General features: G+C 32.6%; 1 protein-coding gene and 1 pseudogene across 1 annotated transcript; both read right to left on the reverse strand.

Annotated features, from left to right (window-relative positions):
- Positions 1-13158: 13158 nt before the first annotated feature.
- Positions 13159-14016, reverse strand: LOC124931780 (annotated as a pseudogene).
- A 2687-nt stretch (positions 14017-16703) lies between these two features.
- LOC124918855 (la-related protein 1C-like) lies at positions 16704-26327 on the reverse strand. Its single transcript, XM_047458920.1, has 7 exons — positions 25493-26327; positions 24762-25299; positions 24429-24546; positions 24231-24321; positions 17936-18007; positions 17143-17240; positions 16704-17073 (listed from the first exon to the last, which is right to left on the reverse strand). The coding sequence occupies exons 1-7, from the start codon at positions 25976-25978 to the stop codon at positions 17070-17072; spliced, it is 1407 nt and encodes a 468-aa protein (XP_047314876.1). The 5' UTR covers positions 25979-26327; the 3' UTR covers positions 16704-17069.
- Positions 26328-26538: the final 211 nt, after the last annotated feature.

Consider the following 26538-nt stretch of genomic DNA (forward strand, 5'->3'; position numbering starts at 1 on the left):
AAGAAAACATAAAAATGGCTACTCTCTAAATAGGGGGAAAAATCTGCAAAGTCCAATTTTAAGATGTCATATGGTTAGGTTGCCGAAAATAATAAAATGTTAATTACAATGTCAGCAATCCTTAAGTCTTCAGTTGATATATTAAATAATTTGATTTCTCCTTAAAGTGATTTTGAAAAAGAATCTTCATAAAAATGTTTCATCTGCGAATGAACATCACATTAAAAAATAAAGATAATAATTAGATAAAATAAAAAGCTTACATATGACAATGTAGAGAGGCAAAATCTCTAGATGCCCTCTCAGGAATGTTTACTATTTCTCAAATTGATAATTTGGGCACAAACATTGATTATTTCAGAGTCCCGTAGCTTTCACTTTTCATTGAAAGTATATGGTCTCTGGTCAGCATGGTTTAATCGATCTAGAATAAAACTTCTCTACAAATAAAATGAAGAAAACATATCCTAATAAGAGTTAAGAAAATATTATAATGATTATGAAAATTTCTAAACATGTTACTTTAAGTCAAAATTTTCATAAATTAAGTCCACGATAAATTTATCTTTGTCACTTATTTTGAGCGTTTCAAAGTATTTGACATATTTCTTCAAAGTTGTTTCCATGTATGGTGAGCTAAGAGCCGCCATATCTTTTTAATCTTCCTTTTAGGATATTGCAATAGACATTAATGCATTTTTAGTAATAGAGGAGGTTAACAATGGATGAGGTTAATACCGGCACAAACTTTGTCTTTCTCCCACCGCCCTTGACCATCCACTACAATTTGTGGCTCATCCTCTGCAATATGTGACACAACCTCTATAATCTGATGCTCCACCTCATTTGTCACCTCATCTGTCACTGCCTTAGGCTCATCCTGGTGGGTGCTTAGAAATGGAAGACATCCAACATCCCTTCTAAATCTAAACCCTCCTTGTTTCAATTCCATTTATATCATATTTTTAAACTTATTGTCATTTTAACATGACAATATCAAAAATAGTCGTTTGTAAGATAGTTGGAGTTTATGTTCCGCAACCTCATCCATGTAGCACAATTGAAAACAATATTCAATATGTTAGAACATTTACATTTATATTTGAATAAATCACTGAATTAAAGTACTGCTATATTATTTATAAGGAGAAATGTCTACTGTCCAAAGAAATGATTTTTTTTCATTTATCTTCCACTTCTTGCAGGCATTAACTAAGTCATTAATTGTGAATTAACACAAATTCAACTTTCGTATATTGTAAACACTAAAAATCTATATTCCCAATTTATAAAATTAAAATAATTATATTGATTTATTTTCGAATAAATAAAATCTAAATAATTAACCTCAATGCCAAAACCTAACTAAAAAAATTAATTAAATTAATTATTGTGATAATTAAAGCCTAATTAATTAAGGAAAATGGTCAAAATAATGAATAAAATTATTTTGAATAAATATTATACTCATTTTATCTTTAAATAATTTAGAATGAAATGAGGTACCCATTTCATCCCCAAAATTTATTTATTTAACCCTAAAATATACAATATATATATATATACAATATATATATATATATATAATATATATATATATAATTGACAAAATATTTGTCAGATTTATTTTAATATTTTGTGTATTTAAAAAGATCAAAATTAAAGTCAAAAATAGTGAAAGAAAAATCAATTTCAAACAAACTCTTAAGTTTCAAAATAAAAAATAAATTAGTGATCCTGTGTGGCCGGAATTGTGAAAAACAATTACAATCAGCGTCAGGACCATCGAATGAGCGCTGGATTGTCATCCAACGCTTTAGACGCACTCATGTAGAAGGTTGTAACCGAAGGAGCACGTGCTCGCGCCTCACTAGATCGGCTAACACCTATTAGACGAGACGCAAATGGAACACCTAAACACCAACGAAGCTTGACAGACCACTGACGCAACGCCCCGCGAATGCCAAACGCGCTCGAAACAACATCGTTTTTCCCGCCGCCATCTTCTTCATCACGATATCAGAAATATAATGATGATGTCTTATCCTTCGATTCTCCAAAATTGGAATACCACCGATAATAAACCAAATCGGATGATTCAAAAGTTGAAATGATCACCCTACCACAATGATCATTTCTCTTACATTAATAGGAATGATTCATCCCTATTCGGCAAGTGGGATGAAGAACAACCAATATGCCATTAATGGATTTTTGGCTGATTCGATCCACTTGAAGTCTCCACCGACTCAGGAAGACTATAAATAGTCTCCATGATTAAATTCGAAGCCAAGAGATCCACTCCCATGCTTCAAATCTAAAAAACACAGAAATCCGCCATTGAAGCTCAAAGCTTATGGATTTTCAGAATTTTCACCACAGGTCTTAAAGCTCGGATATGAGTATCTAGAAAGTTTCGTTAGAGTCTATGAATTCTTCTCCAATACTTGTTAATCTTCCAATCATCTTTTAATTCATACTTCCAATTTGAAATTGAAATTTTTATATTTTAGTTTTCATAAGCTTGTATCTTGTCTAGTTCTTGAATTTGGTGATTGGAAATCGATCTTTTGATCATTTGTGAGCTTTCTGTGAAATCTAGTACCGATCAATCGATCTTAAAAAGAAAAACCCAAATTTAAATTTGAAAAATAAAAAATTGGGTTTGTTATTCTTGGGCTAATCCTTGAGAATCATAGCCCAGAAAGCTTCCTAACATGATTGTAATGATGTTGGGAAACTGTTTGGATCATGTTTGATCCATCTTGATCATGTTTGATCAAAATCAAAATAATTAAAATTTTTGAGTTCTTGAATTAGTCCAGACGAACAATCAGTTTTCTTGTGTTGGTACCAATCAAGTATATGGAGTATAAATTAGCTATTGGCTAGATCCTTTCACCTCAAAACAACTTTAAAACTAAAAACCCAATTTTTACTAAAAACTATTTTGAATAAATTGATCATTACCTAAGTCGATTGATACATTGGGATGATGTTCTAAATGTTCCTTAGAACTTTGTGAAACTATTCAGTCCATTGGATCGAAGAATCTAAGTCTCCATCAAAATTGTAAAAACTGCAATTTTGATGTTCTTGAGCATCTGTAGGTCCGACCGAGAATCTTCGGTCCGGACTAAAAGGTCCGACCGAGAAAATTTGACAAAGGATCGACAGGTCCGACCGATGCATGTTAGCTAGGAATGAGAGGTCCGACCGATGATTTTTAAATCCGACTGAGAGGTCAGACCGAGAACTGCCCAACCTAGGACCGAGGAACCTCGATCCCGACCGAGAATTCCTAAACCTATGACTAATAGAGTTAGCCTAGGGCTAACCCAGGACTGGTGGTTTTTACACCCCGACCGATAATCCAAGTCAAGGATTGAGAGTAATTAGCACCTCGACCGAGGCTTCTTAGCCCGAACCGATGGGTCCGACCGAGGGTCCTAGACCCCGACCGATGAAAATGAACCCAAGGCCCGAGAAATCGGTCCTAAGGCCTGTTTGGTTCTCATTTTCAAAATCCAAAATTATTTTATAATTTTAGAATCTCAAACCATTTTCTAGAAAACTCGAAAAAATAGAAAATGTTTTCAAAATATTGTTGGGATATTTCCACAAAAATAATTTGATAAATGTTTGTTTGTGATTTATGTTTTAACCTTATACCTTTAAATGATTGATATTCTTCGGGTAATTTTCTCCCTAAGTTATCATCAACAACATGTACCCAACATTTAAATAATTGTTTTTTTATAATTGTTTAAATAACGCACAAACCTTATGCATGTTTAGGACCGGAAGATTAATCGGTAAAAATAAAAAGTTATACAACCAATTTTCAAAAGCTAAATTTATAAGCAGTGACCATTTTTAAAAAGGGTACGGAGAATGATGCGCGAAAGTTTTTTCACAAGTATCAACAAACTACGAACTAAAAGAAACTTTGGTCAATACGACTTTGGTCAATACGTTTGTATACGTATGTCATTTTTATTGATTTTCAAAAATCAATTGGCGACTTTGTTTAAAATTAATAATCTTTTAAATTAATTATTTCTAATTGATTTAAATAACGAATTTCTAAAAAATCAGATTATAATTTGATTACCGCAAATCCCCGAATTATTTAAAATTGAACCCAAAATTAATTAAATTTAATTAATTTCAAAAGTTGTCAGGCATTATTTAAAATCTTATAAAATAATGTTTTATTTTAAAAAGATTTCTGACACACAAACCAATGTTGAAATTCTCGAACCTCGAGCTTTTTCGTGGAACCAAAACTTAAGTGGTTTTTGAGGGTTACAGATATTATTAACAATAAATATAAATTTCGGGATTTTATACCTGTAGGTACAAAAATTGGGTAAAATAAATGTATATAAATTAATGATTTTTGGGAATGTAAGTTTTGAGAATAACTTTATACCTGCATTGTTGATTTTGTGAGATCTAGAGAAAGTTGTTGACAATATAGACTACAAAGTCTATCTTAAAATTATAGTCAGTTTCTTAGTTGTTTAGAATCTTCTGTGGTATTATGGTTGTATTCGGACCGTCGTTGTTTTGTTTCATTCTCAATCGTCTCCTCCACTCCCTCAACTGAACATCATATTCATGGTACATTGTCACGTTTCCAATTGACTATACAATTTCAATCTCCCCTCTAGGGCTCAGTACACACTAAACATTTCCTTCATCTATTTTAACTTCCTCGACATTATGTAGGATGACAACATATCTACTATAGTTGAATGACCTGACGAGGTGTCGAGAGAGATCGCCTGGACATTTTGAAAAGGAAAATTATAGAAACCCTCTGAAGCCTATGGCCTTCACAACCTCTTTTTGTTCATATGATAATTGTTGAAGTAGATTGTAAAGACCTATTGACAAGGTTCTAGTCAAAATTATGTTGTGACGAAATTTTGGTCTTTTAGGGAATGAGCGGAGGGAGCTAAGGGAGCTTGCACACCCTTGATTATCACATGTAGTTGTTGTCACTAGTAGTGACAAATCTAATGTTGAGGACCTACGATTCATTTTATATACTCTTCAAAAAAACAGATAAATGAATCACGTTTAACTAGGGCTGGTAATTTTAGACACGGCACGAAAATACGACCCGGACCAAACACGGAAAAATCATGTTAGGGTCATGTATTTTGTTGTTTGGGTTAAAATTAGGTCGACATGTTTAACTGATTAATAAACAAGTCAAAATTGGGTCGATCTGACATGACCCAAAGTAGACCCGATAACATATTTACAAGTTTCTTTTGTTGAGTTTTGTGTTATTTTTTATTATTCACTCACTCATTTTCTTTTGTAAAATTTTTTATAAGCAGATTTGTGAATTAACTTCATTTTTATGTTCAGAAACAGAAAAAAACCATAAATAAAAAATGTTTCGAAATGATGCCGAGTTCCCGAACATGGTCATGTTCAAGATAATCCTAACTAAAGGTAGATCATGTTCGTGAACTTACATTTTTTTAGGGTTTTCGACAGACTTGGATGCATTGCAGGAATCTCATTCTCTTAAAAAGAAACGAAGAGATGTAGAGTTAGTGTCATGTTAGGATTAATCAAATTGTGAACATGTCCATTGAAGACTTACCATTTTCGAACCTGTAAGTTGAAGAAGAGACGCAAAAGAAATAGTAAATCGCCGAAGTCGCCACCAAGGTCGCAGAAGGAGGAAGAAGTTGTTGAAGTCGTGGAATTGCAGAAATAATAGACGAAAAAGAAACTGAAGAGGCGGGAAAGAAAAAAATAATACGAAGAGGCGGGCCTAATTTTTTTTCCTCTCTACTGTAGGTGTTACATGTAACGTCGGATTTGTGCATTGTTTGCGCAAATAAGCTGGTACTTAGGAACATAACCAAACATTGATGTGTTAGAATACGAATAGACTAATATCAGTTTAAAAAAACTAACCCATTAAAGAAAAAAAAATAGTAAGATGTATATTTTAGTTGACAAGTTTTTGTAAATAATTTTTATTTTTTTTCATTTTAAGAGCTTGTTTGATTTTTTATTTTTTTTATTTTTTTAGTTTGTTTTACAAAAATATTGTTTTATAAAATAATAGATTATTTTGGTTTTTAATTAATTTAATAATTAAAATATTTTATTATATTTAAAATTTAATAAAAATAAAGTATATAATTTTAATGTTTTAGTTGATAAAATAAGTAATTTAATGGTTAGATTGATATTAATGTGATAAAAATAAAATTTATAAAAAAGTGATAAAGAAATCTAAAAAATCTGCAAAAGAATATTAGATCAAACAAACTCTAAGAAATAAGTTATTTTATTTTAAAATACAATCTTAATTAAAAATCATTTAATCATCTGTGAAATTCTAAAATTTTATTTATTTTATTATTATATATTAATATTTTTTAAGATTATTTTAAAAATATTATATTTATGTAAAATCATCAACATCGATTTTTTTAAAAATAAATCTAAATTTATTTAAATAACTTAACCCAACAAAAATATAAATATATATATATATATTAAAAATATAAATAAAAAGGGTTTCAATTTATTAGTAGACCAATTTGTCCCGATTCAATCAAATAATAATGGGATTTGCTGGTTCCCAATTCATTGATTGTGAATAATTATGACATGTATAATTAGATGGTGGGCTAATTGTGAGTAATCCGGACAAGTTTACTTTAAAAAAATCAAGTAGTCATACAAATAATTTTGTTCGAGAAGCCTTCATTTATTATTTTAAAAACCATTTCATTAGTTCATAAGTGATAAAAAACTGCTTTGAACAAAAAAAAAAAAAAAAAAACTTTCTGATATTATTATAGTTCAAGCCTTTAATAAGCATATAACATTATCAACTAACCTATAAATCAGGAAAATATTAAGCCACTAAACCATTACTTGAAAAGTAAACTATAACTAACTTTGAAAAAGTCTAATCCTTAAAACAAACTATTAATTAAAAATAAGACTAAGTCTAACTAAACTAATTATGAACTAAATAAACAAATAATAAATCAACAATTCCTCCCCTAAACTAGATTGCATGAGCAGCTAGTTTAATATCAATGACTCTCATAGACTTCCTGAGTTCTTTAAATGTATAAGTTTCAAGGCCTTTGTCATAACATCTGCAACCTGCTCACTTGTCCTGCAATGTACGAGTTCCACAATACGTTTACTAGACAACTCTCTAATAAAATGATAACGTATATGAATATGTTTGCTTCTCCCATGTAGCACTGCATTTTTAAACAAACTAATAGTGGACACATTATCACAAAATATGATTATACTCTTCTTTTGAAAGTGATGAAGTGTTTCTAAGATTCCTCTCATCCAAACAGCTTGACAAACACAAGAAGCTGCAGCAACAAATTCAGCTTCAGTAGTGGATAGAGTTACAATAGGTTGCTTTTTGGAAGACCAAGCTACTGCTCCTTTTCCCATCATAAAAACATAGCCTGATGTACTTCTTCTGTCATCCACATCTCCAACATAGTCACTGTCTACATAGTCACTGTCTGTATATCCAATCAATTCTTCTAATTTTCCTCTTCTATAAAGAATGCCCATACCCGTTGTCCCTTTGATGTATCTGATTATTCTCTTGACCAAATTCAGATGTAGTTCAGTAGGTGATTCCATATATCGACTCACCAAACCAACTACGAACATTATATCTGGTCTTGTCATAGTGAGGTATCTCAAGCTTCCAATCATCTGCTTCATTCTTTTCAACCTTGGCCCCGGGAACAATTGGATTTCTAACAGAATTACAATCCATCATCCCAAATCTTGCTAGAATTTCTCTTGCATATTTTTGTTAATTAATGGATATACCTTCATCACTTTGAACTATCTCAACACCAAGAAAGAACTTCATTCTTCCCAAATCTGTCATTTTCAAACTCTTTCTTCATAGATTCCTTAAAAACTCTAATCAACTCTTCATCATTTCCAGTAATTATCAAATCATCAACATAGAGACTTATAATCACCAATCTTCCTTCTGATTCATTTTTAACAAACAGGGTAGGCTCCAATTGACACCTCTTAAAGCCTTGTCGAGTAAAGTAACCATCTATTCGATTATACCATGCCCTTGGTGCTTGTTTAAGGCCATACAATGTTTTCAGCAGCTTGTACACTTTATGTTCTTCACCTATTTTTTTAAGTCTAGTGGTTGATCAACAAAAACTTCTTCAATTAATTTTCCATGAAGAAAAGCGCTCTTCACATCCATCTGGTACATGTTCCATCCTTGTTGGGCTGACTTTGCAATCAACAGTCTCACAGTGTCCCATCTTGCCACAAGTGCGAAAACTTCATTATAATCAATTCCATGTTTCTGAGAGTATCCTTTTACCACTAGCCTTGCTTTGTTTTAAAAACCCATTTAACACCAATGCTTTTAGCATTCTTTGGTAGCTCCATAAGTTTCCATGTCTGATTTTTTTCTATTGATTGAATTTCCTCCTTCATAGCCATACGCCACTTCAAGATTTTGGTAGCTTCTTCATAGGTTAAAGGGTCCAGCTCTATATACATGCCTACATCATCTTCATCAGCCGAAATATCACCCCCACTAACATAGTCTTGAAGCCATGAGGGAGTCTTTCTGTTTTCTCTTCTATTTCTTTCAGGTGGAGTAAGACTTGAGTCAGTTGAGTCACTTGAATCTTCATTAGAGCTTGAATCTTGACTGGAGCCACGAGGAGTGTTAACAGCAGGAACATCAACAAGTATAACTCGTCTATTTCTTTCGGGTGAAGTAAGACTTGAGTCAGTTGAGTCACTTGAATCTTCATTAGAGCTTGAGTCTTTACTAGAGCTACTGGGAGTGTTAACAACAGAAACATCAGCATGTATAATTTATTTCCAGTTTGAATAACTTCTTCTACTTCCTCATTTTCAGAGTCATATTCAGGCACATAATCCTTCCATTCATGTTCTGCTCCATCTTTATATTCATCTTCATCCCATTTCCATCCTTCTTTTTCCTCAAAAACAATATCTCGACTAACTATCACCCTTTTTGACTTAGGATCATATAGTCGATAACCCTTTGATTCTTTGCTAAAACCAATCAAGACACATTTCAGACTCTTATCATCCAACTTAACTCTTCTTTGATTTGGTATGTGTACATAGGCTACACAACCAAATACCCTAAAATGCTTGATAGATGGTATATTATTATTCCAAGCTCCTTCAGGGGTTTTATTCTCAAGAGCTATAGTGTAGCTTCTATTTAACACATGTACACACCAATTGACAGCCTCTGGACATAAACCTTTTGGCACCATTCTTTCTGACATAACACATCTAACTGAGTTCATAATTGTCCGATTTCTTCTTTCAGCAATCCCATTTTATTGGGGAGTGTAAGCAGTTGTCAATTGTCTTTTGATACCTCTCATTTCACAAAAAATATTAAATTCTTTGAGGTGAACTCACCACCTCTATCAGTACGAAGACTTGACACCACCTCACCACTTTCTCTTTCAACTAGAGCTAAAAATACTTTAAATTTATCTAGAGTTTCTGATTTTTCCACTAAAAAATATACCCAAACTTTTCTACAAAAATCGTCAATAAAAGTAAGAATATACCTTTTGCCGCTGTTTGAGGTTGGTGCTATTTGTCCACAAATATCAGAGTGAACAAGTTTCAATCTTCTGGATGTTCTCCAAGTACTCTTCCTCGGTATTTTATTTCTGGGTTGTTTTCCTACACAACAATGGAAACACTTCTCTGGAATCTTCACAGTAGGCAGGCCCTAAACCATACCCTTAGTTTGCATGATTTGGAGGTTTTTATAGTTGGTGTGTCCAAATCTGCAATGCCATAAATGGGTAGTTTATTCAGTCACAGTTTGATGGCAGATCTCCAATGAATGTGCATTCCCTTCTTCTCCAAAAAATGGCTTGGCTGTAAGCTTGAAGATTCTGTTTTTTTCCATTTTTGCGACAAAGAACAAACCATTTTCAGGATGGTATAGTCTACATTCCCCATTTTCAACCAATATAGTTATTCCATTCTCTTGGAGTTGTCCCATACAAAGTATGTTACACTGTAGTTCAGTAATATAATACACATTAGAAATTGTTTGTTTACCTCTTCCCATAGTTAACCTTGTATTTCCTTTCCCAACTACAGCCAAACTTACTCCATTTCCTAACTTAACAGTGTGTCTAAAACTTTGATCAAGTTGAGAGAACAAAGCTTTATTGCCACTCATATGGTTTGAGCATCCAGAGTCAATTATCCATTCCATATTCCCTTTAGAGTTTTCTGATTTAGTAAGTGTCATCAACAACATTTCTTCTTCCTCTTCAGCCTCTGCATAGTTTTCCTTGTCCCAACTTGGACATTCGAAATGAAAGTGCCCTAATTTGTGGCATTTATAGCATTCAACAGTGGCTTTATCCAAACTTCTGCTTCTACCTCGACCTCTTCCTCTTGACCCCATACGACCTTCTCCTCTACCATATTTAGTTTCTTCAACCCTCAAAGCATGATCTTCTTGCACATTCATTTTCTTGAATTTTTGTTCATGTACAACTAGTGAGCTTTGTAGCTCATCAATACTCATTGTAGTTGTGTCTCGGGCTTCTTCAATCGATATTACTACATACGTGAACCTTTCGGTAAGAGTTCTCAATATTTTTTCAACAACCTTGGAGTCTGGAGTAACCTCCCCATTGCTTCTTATTTTGTTTGCCACGGCCGTCACCCTAGAAAAGTATTCTTTAATCGACTCAGTGTTCTTCATTTCTAGAAGCTCAAAGTCCCTCCGCAGGGTATTCAGCATCGATTTCTTAACCTTCTCATTACCCCGTACTTTGTATTCAAGGATTCCCAAATAACTTTGGATGTATTTCTGTCCAAAATTTGCTCTTTGATTTCCCTAGAAATGGCTAAGAACAATATATGTTACCCTACAATCCTTCATTCTTAGTTCGTCGAGTTGCGTATGTTGCGTCTGGTTGAGCGTTGTCCCTTCTTTCGGCTCCTCAACCCCTCGTTCGATTAGCCCCCACAATCCCTTTGCCTTCAACAAATTCTCCATCAGCTCATTCCAATGGTCGTAGTGTTGCCCGTCGAATGTGGGTAACCTCGTTAAACTTGACTCGCCCTTTTCGTCTCCCATTTCTCAAGATCACGACTTGTTTCTCAACGTGAACACAAGTTCGTGTAATCTCTTCTTCAATCGAACCGCAGCTCGAAATTCTTCTTCTCTCTCGGTGATGGTAAAAATAGGTTCTGATACCAAATGATAAAAAAACTACTTTGAACCAACAAAAATAACTTTCTGATATTATTATAGTTCAAGCCTTTAATAGGCACATAACATTATCAACTAACCTATAAATCAGGAAAATATTAAGCCATTAAACCATTACTTGAAAAGTAAACTAACTAACTTTGAAAAATTATAATCCTTAAAACAAGCGATTAATTAAAAATAAGACTAAGTCTAACTAAACTAATTATGAACTAAATAAACAAATAATAAATCAACAATAAGAACATAAAATTACACAAAATATATTTGATTATGAGTAATCAATTTTTTTTAGATTATTAAAAAATGTATTATATTGTGGAATGGAATCAATAAAAGGAGTAAATAAAAGGAGTAGTAGTTGACTCTTAGAGTGCAAGTGAATCCAAGTTACACAAGGATGATTGATTGTGCTTTTTTTCAATAGTGAGGCTCTTGATATTCTTTTTGTGCTATATATTTATTATGTATACAAATTATTTGAAAAATAATATTTTGTCACCATACCATAATGTAAAACTAGATAGGCAGATGAATAGGGCCATGCTCTTCCCCAGCACCCTAAAAATATTTTTATTGATTATCTTTTTAATGAATAAATACTTAATAATAAAATAAAATAAAATTGTTTTTGAATAATCAACACTCAAGGTAGTTTTAAACTTAAACAGATCTTAGGGCTATTTTGGAGGGAATTTGAGGAAATGACCTCAAAGATCAGGTTATTTGATCCGGTGGTAAATTATAAATTTAATTGCGTTCGTGGCCTTTTTTTTGACGAAATTACCCTTGTAGCGAAACGCTAAGGGACTTAGCGTTTCGCTAAGTGAATTAGGTTTAGTATAAATACTCTATTTTTTCATTTTTTTCATTTTCTTTCTCTCTCTTCTCTTGTTCTCTCTTTCACGGCGGCAGCGAAGGAGGTAGAGGCGGCGGGGCGGCGAGGCGGCGGTCTAACCTAAATCGATTTGCACGATCTTCATTTCTTTCAAACTCTAAACCTAAATCGATTTACACTATCTTCATTTCTTTCAAACCCTAACCCTAAACCTATTTTGCATGCAGGTCAGGTGAAAGATGATTCTAAGGTGTCGAAGAAGATGTTCATTTCAAACCTAATTCGATTTATGTTCATGTTTCCATGATATTCTCAAACCCTTCTGTTCTTATTTGGTTCATATTGTTTCATATTAGTTATTTGGTTCGTTCATATCATATTGGTTCATATTTCTAGTTCATATTTATGTGTCATTGATGATATTTGCAGATAATCTCGGTTCTGTTTCAGGAAAATTTCGCTAAGTGCTTAGCGTTTCGCTAAGTGCTTAACATTTCGCTAAGTGCTTATTTATTTTGATTAATAAATAAGTAATGAAATGTTTATTTATTTTGCATGTTTGAAGGATGAATATTGTGCTAATTTAAAATATATTTTAAATAATTTGGTGCAAAAATTACTTTAAAGTGTAATTTAATTTATACTTTAATTTTTGACAAACATAATTTTTTTTTAAAAAATTTACCCATTTATCATAATCAAGATGAAAATAATAATCCATAAGAAAGAGTCCAATAAAGATTCATATAAAGAAAGTAGACTATTATTGGTTAGATATATCATATATATCCTGATCATAATGCACTCATTTCATTACAAAGTTGTATACATGCATTTAAAACAGGAAAACACTGATAAAATCAAACATAAAACCAAAAAAAGCTAATAAAAATAGGAAAGAAATTCACATAAGTTCTCCATTGAATAACCAAAAGATGAATTTTAGATGATTAAAGCCATGAAACAAGTGAGAATTACACACATACATACATATTATTACATACATAGAAAAGAGCAAAATCTATTAAGGTTCAAGCTTCAGCGACATAACTCTGGCTTGCCGATTACTCTTCGCATACTTGACGAAAACAACCGCCAAACAAGGAGGTGCCCAACATGGCCTTCGTACCCTTTGTTCTCCTTTCAAACAAGCCACTGAAAAAAAGTTCATTTTCTTATTATCAACAAACTAAAGCTAATAAGATTATAGTTTTAGAAGAGAGTAAAGGAAGAACAAGAAATCGACCAACCTTTAATTCGCCTCAGTTCCTTGCAAAGGGTTATAAAGTCACCCCATTTCATGTGACATCGTCTTATAAACCTAAGTATTTGTTCTATCGTGAACATTGACATGCTTTCTAAGTATTCCCCATTTACACCAATTTTTTTGAATATTTAACGATAACTTCCCAGATTTATCTCTTCTAACCAAACCCAACATCCGATCCAGGAAAAACAACAATTATAAGACTTTTGAAATATAAAGCCCCTCAAATGTTGACACAGAATAAGCAGCTCAAAAGGGTTCCCAATGAATATATTGAACCCTATTTTTTATTATTATTATGATTATGATTATGTTGTTAAGCTATCTAGAGATTTTCCCATCTCTTTTGAAGATTATACAGAATACAAAGGATATGTTAAGCATTTTCACCATTTAGATAATCTTGGACAAAGTCTTCCTTTTTAAAGTACATATATATATTTTCTTATGGTGTGTATTGGAGATCATTATGTATTTAGATAATCAAGAAAAAGAAATAAGGAAATGGTCAATTGATGTATTGATTCTTCATATTGTTTGAATAGATAACACCTGCCTGTCATTGGGAACCCTTTTGAGCTGCTTATTCTGTGTCAACATTTGAGGGGCTTTATATTTCAAAAGTCTTATAATTGTTGTTTTTCCTGGATAGGATATTTCAAAAGTCTTATATTCATCCTTCAAACATCATTAGCAAAATTAATAAGCATTACATTACTTATTTATTAATCAAAATAAATAAGCACTTAGCGAAATGTTAAGCACTTAGCGAAATGCACCTAGCGAAACGCTAAGCACTTAGCAAAATTTTCCTGAAACAGAACCGAGATTATCTGCAAATATCATCAATGACACATAAATATGAACTAGAAATATGAACCAATATGATATGAACGAACCAAATAACTAATATGAAACTATATGAACCAAATAAGAACAGAAGGGTTTGAGAATATCAAGGAAACATGAACATAAATCGAATTAGGTTTGAAATGAACATCTTCTTCGACACCTTAGAATCATCTTTCACCTGACTTGCATGCAAAATAGGTTTAGGGTTAGAGTTTGAAAGAAATGAAGATAGTGTAAATCGATTTAGGTTTAGGGTTTGAAAGAAATGAAGATCGTGCAAATCGATTTAGGTTAGACCGCCGCCTCGCCGCCCCGCCGCCTCTGCCTCCGTCGCCGCCGCCGTGAAAGAGAGAACAAGAGAAGAGAGAGAAAGAAAATGAAAAAAAATGAAAAAAATAGAGTATTTATATTAAACCTAATTCACTTAGCGAAACGCTAAGTCCCTTAGCGTTTCGCTACAAGGGTAATTTCGTTAAAAAAAAAATAAAAAGACCACGAACGCAATTAAATTTATAATTTACCATCTGATCAAATAACCTGATCTTTGAGATCATTTCCTCATATTTCCCATTTTGGAAGCATGGTCAAAAGGAATGACATTTGTAAACAAGAAAAATAATGTTTGATAAAAAAATTCTAAAAATTATCAACTTTTTCCATATATTTTGATCAATTATTTTTATTTAATAATTTATCATTTTTTTTATTTCCACAAGGGATCAGTCATCTATCTTTAAATAATTGGGTGTAAGAATTTGAACATATATCATTAAGGTACGAGTCTAAACAAACTATCAATCAAACATTTCTAAAGTTAAGAACTAAAATTAATAAATAAATAATTGTATTTCTTGTAAATAATATATAAATTTGTTTAAAAAAATACAAATAAATACTATTTAGTTGACTCTAATAACTCTTTAGGAAAAATCAATAATACAAGTCAAATAAACTTGTGAAATAAGAAAATGAAAGTTTTTTCAACATGTAACAAAAAAAAAAAATCAACATTATCTTATGAATTTTCAAATTAAAATAAGGATTTCAATAATGCTTCTACACAATTTGGAGAAATGACATGTGATAGTAGAAGAGGATAAGGTGTATATCCTATATAAACTTTGGATATTGAGTAAATATTTTGTTAATAAAAACTAATAAAATATACTCTTTAATAATAATTTGACAACTAAGTTTTGGATAAGTTAATATCATAAATAGGGAGGTAAACGATGGGCTAGTCGAATCTCGGCGTAATAAAAAACTCGTTCGTTATTCTTACCGAGTCGAGCTCGTTTAAAAGCTTGCAAATTTAAACGAGCCAAACTAGAGCTTTAAATTATTCGGCTCATCAACTCGTAAAAATGTTTGTTTAGTGACTCGTGAACATGTTCATTTAAAAACTTGTTTAAAACATCGCTTAATATTTATTAATATATTATTGAGTAAACTTGAATATTAGAGTTTTTTTAATATACCGACGAATTATATATATATATATATATATATTTTATATATGTTAGGATTTTTTGTATATGTTATATATATATATTATATATGTTAGGATTTTGTTTCTGTTTTGAATTATAATTATATAACATTTTAACAAATTAAAGTATATATATATAGATTTTATATATGTTAGGATTTTGTTTCTGTTTTGAATTATGATTATATAACGTTTTAACAGTTTTGAAAGTATCGTTTACTGTCTAATTCTGTATCTATTAGAATTTCAGTTAATCAAGTTAAATCTATGATCCATTCTAATATTTAATAATAATAAAAAAAAAAAAGTAAAGCAACGAAGGATAGAACTTTTCTTCTAGATTGTGAACGAGCCAAAACAATTAGTTTCACTTGTTACTATTTTCTAATTTATTTTAAATCCTTATTTATATCAACATTAAATAATAATGTTGTGTTAATTTGTACCTTTCATACTTATTTTAATAATTTTAAAAAATAATTATGTGATGGTTACAAAAATGTTAGCTCATTGTTATTAATAGACGACACTGATCAATTTTACTCGATATTAATAATAACTAATCCTCTCTATATCCTTTTACTCAATAATTCAATTTTTCAAACTACAAACAAAAAATATTAAATAAGCCAAATCCAAACAATAGTCTATCACAATGTCCAACTAAACAAAATAAAAATAACGATTTACAAGATTTTAGATAGAAATTGCAAGACCCAGAGAGGATCTATTGTATGTGGAGGAAGAAACATTGAAGCTACAAAACCGAGTCATGAGTTGTGGTAGAAGTACTCAATAACCTCTCATCGAACATTATTATTTATATAGATAGATTTCCTCAATTGAAAGTAACATTTTTAGACAGAGATTTGCTGAAAATCAGCCACTCAACATCCTATTTATATTAGAAACACACACAAAAAAAGGATTGTAGGAGACAAGGGAGCAAGTGAAAACTATTCAAAAATTTCAAAGAAATGAAAACAAAAATAGTTTCTAAATCTACTACCAAATCAAAGCACCTAATATTTCAAGCACAAATATGAATTATATCAACCCACTCAGCACAAAATTTTTAGGAATAGAAGAACAAGGGGGGACACAGATACTACAAAACTCCCCGGGACAAAAACAAAAATGTACCACAATCGCAATCAATAACCATAACAGATAGAGGAAAAGGCCGTAGTTGGGTATCAAAAATCAATAACCCACAACCCAACAAACACAATTCTATAAGAACTTACCTTTGGTTTCAAATCTTATATCTTGTTTTACTGTTTTCCAGAACTGGACAGCCTTTTCGCATCTACTACCTAAGAAGAAGCAATCCTTCAGATAATTTTGTTCATGTCATTACCTCTCATTAACTTTGAGAAGAGGACCTGTTTTGTGACGAGCTTGAACTGCCAGCATTAGGAAACTGGATCTGCTTTTGCATGACCCATTTCGGCCAATCATAACGCTTTCTTACTTTATCTCCCTGCAACCAAACAATTAGAATAATAAGAAAAAATGACCGTTTGATGTTCTTTTATACTATAACTAAGTGCTTATTTGAATAAGCTTGTTTGATGTTGGTTATAGAAGATTGTTGGGTAAAAAGAAATTAAAGCCTTGTTTGATCGATCTATGGTTATTTTCAAATAATCTTGTTTCATGAAGGTTACGTCTTTAGATCCCTTTCTTTTTACTATTTTTTAAGGTTTTTCGTTTTCTTTTGGTAAAAAAGCACGAGGAGTATAAATATATAATGCAAGGATAATATTTGTTTAAATAGAGGGTATTTTTGGTGATTAGTGGGTTTTTAAAGTTAAACTCAAATACCCAAATTAAACAAGGGCTAGAATTACAATGAAAACTGATTTACAAATTCATGAACACTAAAAAAACATCAGTAATAAATAAATGACATTAGGAGAATTGGAATTGAAACCTGCAGTTACACCTAGGCTGATAAATAACCATGTTTGCTGTAAGTTATTTGTTTTATTTTTGGTAATTTAAGACATTTTGGTAAAGTATTTTGATTAATGATTTGAATGATGTGATTGAAGGGTAGACATTGTTGGTTGTTGGTGAGTTATTTAAAATAAATATCAAAGAACCCACATCAAACAAAGCATAAGATTACAATTCATGAAAGCATTGGTAATAAATGAAAAGTTGAATATAAACCTGCACTTCCACTATGCTTGATGAGTACAAAGCTTCCAACATAAGGTGAATATTATCTGTTAAAAGCCTAACCTGTAAAAAATAGTACCAGTAAATGATACAAGAAGTTTATCTTTCACATTCATAATATAATAATATAAGATAATTCAATTTGTACTACAATGGTGACAAGGAGATGATAAAATTGTGACAGATAGTACACAATAGATGAAAATGCAACATCCTGAATAGTAGGAGGAAAACAACAGGTCCAAGATCCACTTGGTTCTTAATCTGAACGCAAACAAAGCTAGCCAATGCGATCTCAATATAAACAAGGGACCACATGCATATGATAATGGAGTATATACATAACAGACAAAACACAGAGGAATAGAAACAGAGATAGGGTACTGATTAGGGATAAGTGGGAAGAGGACATCAATCTGACATACATGCTACAGCATACAACATATTATTGCCTCCCAGAAAAGCTTAACTTAGAATACTGTACATTTTTAGCAGCACATAATGAACAGGTTTATATTTATTTTATTCTCTGATTAGGGTACATGGATATGTAAATTTTTTAGTTCGATTCACACTCGAATAAGAGTAATGCCTGTTAAAGAAATTGATTTAGTTATATTCACATGACTAGTATTATCTCCTATGTTTAATGAGTTTCAGTTTTTATCTAGTATTTTTATTTACTAGATAGGCATTACATTTGTTATCCTAAAATTAAGGGATCAATTTTAACTAATTTAGTTTAGCTTGAATTAAAATTAGTTTAACATAATTATCTATTTATGTAAAGCTAAACTATAACCTTTTTATTCATTCAATAATATTTATTCTACAACATTACTATTAATGAGGGTTATCTCTTCAATTTCTTCTCTATTATACACGCTTTCATTGCCTGTCAGTGACTATAGACAGCATATGGTGTCACTATTTAATTTCATTCTTTTATGTTACTTTTAAGTTGATATAGCGCTGAGAAAAATCCAGTAAATCTATCATTCTTCTTGAGTATCAGGAGTGAGGCATGTTGAAGACAAATCAGGTGAGATAGATCAATGAGCATTTAAAGTGGAGAAGAGGCCTATAAAATGAGAACCAAAACCTTAAGAGCTGATACAAAGTCTAAAAAGTCAGATAAGAAGGGATTGTTAATGTTAAACCTAAACGAGGAATGTCTTATTTGGAATTTCAAAGAAACTCAAGACAATGAAGATATTTTTCTTGAAAAGCTTACACTTTGTGACACACCATTTCGTTTAAATTGAATGATTAAAGATAATGATTAAATAAAATGACCACCCTATAAGCTGAATCAAACTAGCCCGAAATATGTTATGCTATAATTACAGAATTTATAAAAAGCTAAACAGTAACATTTTTATTCATTCAATTCATCAATAAAATTACTCTACTATCTAAGCCGACCACCGGTAGAGGCCATAGAAACACGTATAATAGATAAAAGAGTTGAAAATAAAACCCTAGATAGTAGAGTAGTTTTATTAATTAATCAAAAAGTTGCATTTTAGCTTTATATAAATAGAAAATTATGTTAACCTAATTTTAAACTTAAGCTAAATTGATGCCTTAATTATAAGAGCAAATCTATGTTTATGTAATAAATATAAACTGTTAACTCCTTAAACATGGAAGATAGTTGCATTTAATAAATAAATACTAACGATTATCTAAAGATTAATTAATCATTCTCTTTAACATGGTAGGATAGCAGGGGATGATGTGCTAGCTTAATACATGAGTAAAAAAAACATGATTTAAAAAGAAGCAAGGATTCTAATTCACCTCAATTGAGGAAAATTAGTTATAAACTTGTATATATAGATATAACCTATTATGAGAATAATATACTAAAAAAATATCTCTTTCTTTCCAATTAAAATCCCACACATTGCAGGTGTTTTGTTCTTGAGCATCATTTTTTGTTGTTGCCGAAGTAGCCATTGGTGAAAGACGACTCCAATGGCCTATTACCTTAGTTTTATTAGGCTTTTTTATACCTATCTGACTCCACCAAACAGAGCCTTAACCCCACAGCCTAACTTTGCTGCATTTTTTTTTTTGGCAAAAGACGTTTATTTTCCTCTACAATTGAAGGGAAAAGATGTCAAACAAGCTATATATTGTTCTTCCCCGGCAAGGGGATCATCTTTTGTTCCTGGAGGTGACACTTGATTCTCTGTTCACCTTTAACTACGAAAGTCAACTGCAAGGTAAAAGGAGGAGCCTTATCCACGTTGACCTCCATTGTTGCTAATCTTTCTTTGCGATAAGTTGTGGTGCAAAGTAAAAGAAAGATTTGTTGTGGCTTAAGGTTTAGCTTGTGTTTGGGGGATTATTTTATTTCTATTATTGAGAAAAAATTGGAAAAAGTAAAAGGCCTACAAAGTCTCACTCTCTCTAGGCCTCCACACATATGATAAGAGCCATTTATGCCCAATTCAACTTTGGATCTTATTTTGTGAGATTCAAACAAGCAAAATTTGAGCTAAGTTTGGGTCAAATGATCAACCCAATACAGTGTTAGGCCGAATTATCAACAACCAAAATTTTGGCAGGCCATTCCTCCAGCATTGACTACGTCAATCCAGCGGATGCTATTCTACCTTCCACAACTATGCCAATCTGCAACCATTTGTTCGACGATTGTCCTCAAAGTCTCATTTTGGGTTGAATCAAGTGCTTTTAGGCCTCTTCATTTGAGTTGGATCAAGTCCCTCAGGGTCTCCTTGGCTTAGAGAATCAGTTGCCTAGATTGAGGAGTGTGGAAATAGTTCAACTAAGATTACAATTTGAGGAGTGTGGAAATAGTTTAACTAAGATTACAATTTGAGTGTGGAAATAGTCCAACTAAGATTCCAAGACATAAGAAAGGTTTGTTGCACATTGGGCAAGCAAGTTACCTAGGGAAGGTGATATCTACGTTCTCCGTGGTAGGTTGTAAAGGAGTGTCTACTCCAATGGCTCCTCATTTCAAGATGACTTGTGTAGATTTCCCTACATGTGAAGGACAGAGGAAGATGAATGGGACACCATATGCAAGTGGTGTAGGGTCTTATGTATCCAATGGTGTGCATTGGGATGACTTTTGTTGATTGCCCTACATGTGAAGAAGGACAGAGGAAGATGAATGGGAAACCATATGCAAGTGGTGTAGGCTCTTATGTATCCAGTGGTGTGCACTCGATCAGACCTTGGATTTTCAACTAGCTTGGTGGTTAGGTTCATGTCAAAATCCAGGTAAACCATATTGGGAAATTGTCAAATGGATTATGAGATATATTTCTACAGCTATTGATTTTTGTTAATTTATGGTAGAACTAGGACTACTAATCAATTTTTTTTGTGGTTTTGTAGACAGTGACTATGCAGATGATCTTGACAAGAGAAAGAGTACAACCGGCTACATTTTCATGTGAGGTGGATGTATAATAAGCTGGAAGTCCAATCTACATCTGTGGTTCACTTGGGGAGACAATGAAGGAAGCCAAGTGGTTAAAGCAATTTCTAAAAGAGTTTGTTGATACTAAGATGGAGGTTAAAGTCTATAGGGACAATCAAAGTGCAATCCATCTAAGTAGGAACCCTATGTACCATGAGAGGACAAAACATGTTGATATCAAATATCATTTTGTCCGAGAGATGGTGGAGAAGGGTGTGGTGCAATTGAAGAAGATTGGAACTGACAAACCCAAATGACTTCCTAACCAAAGTGGTGCCAAAAGCAAAGCATGAGGTGTGTTTGAAGAAGCTCAACACGGGAGCATGTTAGGACCTTTGCACATGTTATCAAGGTGGAGATTTGTTGAAGATAGGATGATCAAGATGTTTAAATCATGTCTTAGATAAAAAGAAGACAAACATAGTATTTGGTACAAGAGGAAGAAGAAATGAAATGGTGCTTCCAGAATAACACCTTAGGCTACAAATGGTTCACCCAATTGCTGTCAACTTCAAGTTCAATTTGTCATGACATGCTACAAAGCCTGAGGAGTTTTCTAAGAGAGTGAATTCAAATTGGACAGGTGGAGCATATTCTTTGGAATTTTCAAAGATTTCTCTCCAGAATTCACACTACCACCAAAAAGACAAATTTTCCTTATAACTAACGGACGATTTAGATAGGGCTGATTATTTGTGACACTGTAGCCAGATGAGATAAGAACATATTAGAGAAAGATACGAGAGTTTAAATTACGTTTTGAGTGAGAAAACAATTTCTACAGTAACTTAGGTCAAGAGTGATCCGTGGAGAGGTCGTGTGTTCTTTATTTTCTTCTTGTACATTCTTGTTTGTAACACCTTATTGATATCTAGTGGAGGTGTTATTCTGTCTTGGCTAGGGGTCGGCATATCTTGGGTTGACCCAAACACCAACCCTAATCCAAAATATTAATTTGGGTAAGTTAATTTGGGTTCAGTTGAGTTTGGGTTGAGTTTAAATTGGGTTAGGGTTACCCAAATTAAATAAATTTAATTATTTTCTATATAATTAGTCTCGTTTTTTGGGTTAGGGTTACCCAAATTAAATAAATTTAATTATTTTCTAAAAAATAATTTGGGTTAGGGTTACTCACTATATTGTTATTTGACCTCCTCATTACTTAGCAAAGGAAAACAATCAGTGGAACCTACACTCAAGTGGGGATAAATAATTTTTTTTTTAAACTTATTAATAATATATTTATTATATACAGTCAGTAATAGAAAAAATAAATCACAATTGTTAGAGTATATAGACAATCAATAACACATCTCTTTAATATCTAGTTTGGTTTTAAAAATAAATAAAGTTGACCATAATATGCCTTGTTTATTCATTCCACCTAAAATTTCATCGATTAATTTATTAATTAAAATATCAAAAAGATAAAAAAAAAAAACGTATTAATCATATCATAAACGTGTTAAACGAACCAAAACGTGGTGAATGTGTCAAAAGTGTGTTAAATTGGCCAAAAACGTATTAAACGGGTCAACGTCGTATTAAACGGATCAAAACAAATTAATAATTGTTAAAAGGTTCAAAACGAGACAATATTGATTAAACGGGTTAAAAAAGTGTTGATCAAGTCAAAATCGTATTAAACAGGAAAAAATAAATCAAATAATTATTAAACGGTAAAAAATGTGTTAAACGGGCCAAAAATTTCTTAAAAAGTCAAAAACGTAATAAATATGTTATAAACTAAAATTTAGTTTGAGTTACACAAACCTAACACATACCCAACCCATATTAATAAATAATATGGGTTGGATAATGGGTTGACTAAATTTAATTTGGGTTGAATATGAGTTGGGTAATACGGGTTGGGTTTACCCGTTTGCTCACCCCTAGATGTAAGTCAGTTTGGGCTGAACCACTATAAATAGTGTGTTCTTTACTTTGCTTGATACTTCTCTTCTACCTATTCTCGGGTGTAAAAAACAATGGTTTCTTGAGGAGAGTTGTTTGTGTGGATCAAACTTTGGCTGAGTATTTGTGAACTTGTTTGATGCTCTTTACCTTGTAAATCCTCAGCAATACAAATATTTGAAAATGCAGCATATTTTGCGTTGACCAAGTACCAGAAATAAATGGATGAATATACAAACATGCACGACATGACAGATAATAATGTACGAGAAAAATTCATCTCTTTAACAACATAAAACAATTAACTCTTTTAAGAACAAAAGAACATGACATTTCATTTGGGAACAAAACTTGAAAAGTAGCAGATATGAACATCCGAACAGAATCCTTAACTCATTATAAATGATCAATAGGATGAATAAGCTAACAAAAGAACTTCAAGATATAGAACAGAAAAGCCATCAGAGTGTCCAGCTTTTTGTATTAGAACAAAGTCAGATCTGATAATTATAGAACACTTTTAAATTACTACCATAACTAACTCTATAGCAGTTGTTGCCACTTCTTGTGGCCAACAGATCTTATCTCCCTGATAAACCACATAAAATCAGACAATTTTCTAGTGTAGATCATTTCTCCAAGGGCGACTACAAAGACCATAATAATTCATAATGTTGAAAATAAAACTACCTATTACGCAAACAGAATACTTTGGATAAGGTGTACTAGCATGTCCAATGACAGCCAAAGAGACTAAAGCTTCTTATACACTGATGGCTTATCATACCATTTTTCCTTCTTGTTTTAGTACTGTACTTATTAGCATACATCAAGCTATTGATTTCTTTACTTAGATTCGCTGATATGATAAATAATATTATTTGAAAAGATTGCCTGCTTTAAACAACTAACCTTTTTGAAGCTTGCAATTAATTGAACAGGAACCCAGCCATGTTCATCCATGTTTTGTCGCAAGAATGTATCTTTAATTAAGTTCTCATAACTACAACAAAGAAATAAGAGATAATCCAACATTTAGTTTGAGTCAACTAAACAAAATGAATCAAGTAGTTACATCTGGAATCTTAGTTTCAAATTTGCATAAACAACCTGAAATAATAATCAATCTGATTCACAATCCTCGAGTGCAACAGTGGATCGGGGACAGGTAGACATATTGGGTGAGGTGGAAGTGGAGCTGGAACATATATTAAAGGTGGCGTCCCTTCTACAAGAATGTGAGATAAGGGAAAACAAACATTATATTAACAAGTAACACTAAGGCTTTGATGTGGCTTATTTGAGATTAATTTCAAATTACTCATTATCCAATCAACGATCTACACATCAATCATATTATTCAATTCATCGACCAATTATAAAAAATAAAATAAAAAACACTATATCAAACAAGGCCTAAGAAAAATGGATAGGATATCTTACCAGGATAAACCATAGGGCTATGATAGAATGTTAGGGGCACTGGGGGAGGTGGAATAAAGGGAGCACTCTTTGGTGGTGGATGTACATAACCCCCTGTGGCAACTCTTGGTTGGGTTTGTGATTCTCTACCATTGAAACTCCGATGACGATTCCAATCGCGATTACCACGCCCCTGGTCTCGCCTACCCACATGATTATGGTTGTAAGAACCATTAGTGCGAGGATATGATCCACCATTAACCCTCCTAAAAGAACCATAGTGCGGTGGTTGATCACTACGAGATTGTGATCCAATTCCTACCCTTTGTCCACTCTCCCTGTGCATATGATCTTTTGAAGATGAAGACTCGACAACCTGTGGTCCAGATTTTCCAGCATTGGGAGACATTTCATCAACTTCATCCTGTTGTGAGGGTAATGACTGTAAAAGGCTATCATTAACAGTAACGATATTACTTGTAATTCCACCACCAAGCTTAGGCTCTCCCGGTGAAGCTAAATTATTTGGTCTTGAATTAGCATTTTTGTTTGACCCAATCTGTTTTTGCAAAGGTGAAGAAGATGTAGTTCTATAAAAAGATGCATGATTATATCTGTAATACACTACAAAATGAGTAAACATTCTGAGCCAAGAGCGACATCACAGATTACACATCAAAGGCACAGAATATCGAAACAAATGCTCACAACTAAGAAATGTAAGATCCGCAATAAAAGGGAATAAAAGTCACCTGCAATATAGGGACGTGTACGTCAGGCATTCCTTTCAATGAATCAGAAGAGCCTGGTTTTGAAGAAGCCTTGGTGGACACGGAAAGAGCAGGCCAGGATACCGCATCCATGACAGGTCCAACCTCAACAGGATCACTAGAAGGCTTATTCCATGCAGGTTTCTTTGCAGCATTGTTACTGCCAATACAAATGTCAGAGCTCTCCGGAAGAGCCTCCAAGACGGAATCATTAACGGGGAGAGGAAAGATTGAAAGAGAATCAGTTGTAACAGCCTTTGAAGGAGACGAATCATGAGAGAGAGGACGCAATGGCACCACAGTAGACGTGATCACTTCCGATTCAGATCCTCGAACCACTAGTGTCCATGGAGACGAAACGCCGCGAGAGGCTATCGAACCTTTTGATTGATGATCGCTAAGAAACGAGCCATCACCGGAATTCCCAGACGAGTGAGTGATCGTAGATGGATTAGCAGCTGCCGCCATTTAAAAATTAGGGTTCTGGAAAGAACTGAAGCTCGAGATCAGGGTTTCTGAGACGATCGCTTTAAATTAGTCACTCAAATTCTCAAAAAAAAGTATTGCCGAATTCTCAAAACGATAAGCAAAGAAGATAAAAAGATCCAAAATTGTGGAGGAGATAGATTGTTTGATGTTTAGCTTTGATAAGAAAGAAAGCAAACTCTACGATCAATCGGAAACACAAAACTAAGTTCCAAATATTACTCCAAGGATCATCGGAGGATCTGATCCTTCTCCTGGCCGCAACACAACCGACCTTCTTTCTTCTCCCTGCTCCACCTTCTTCCTCTCCTCCCAACCGCCCCCTCCTGTCTTTCCTAAGTTTCTTTCTCTCTTTATATATATATATATATATATATATATATATATATATATATATAAAAACTTAGTTTGATATAAGTTTGGACATAATTTTGATTTGAGTACGAGCCTATTTGAGTGAGTCAATCTCATATAAGTCAAACTTTTTGAGCCTACACATTTAATATTTGAGTCGAACTAATATAATATTTGCTCGATGTTTT

This window comes from Impatiens glandulifera, chromosome 1 (genome assembly GCF_907164915.1).
Source record: "Impatiens glandulifera chromosome 1, dImpGla2.1, whole genome shotgun sequence".
Taxonomy (NCBI): Eukaryota; Viridiplantae; Streptophyta; class Magnoliopsida; order Ericales; family Balsaminaceae; genus Impatiens; species Impatiens glandulifera.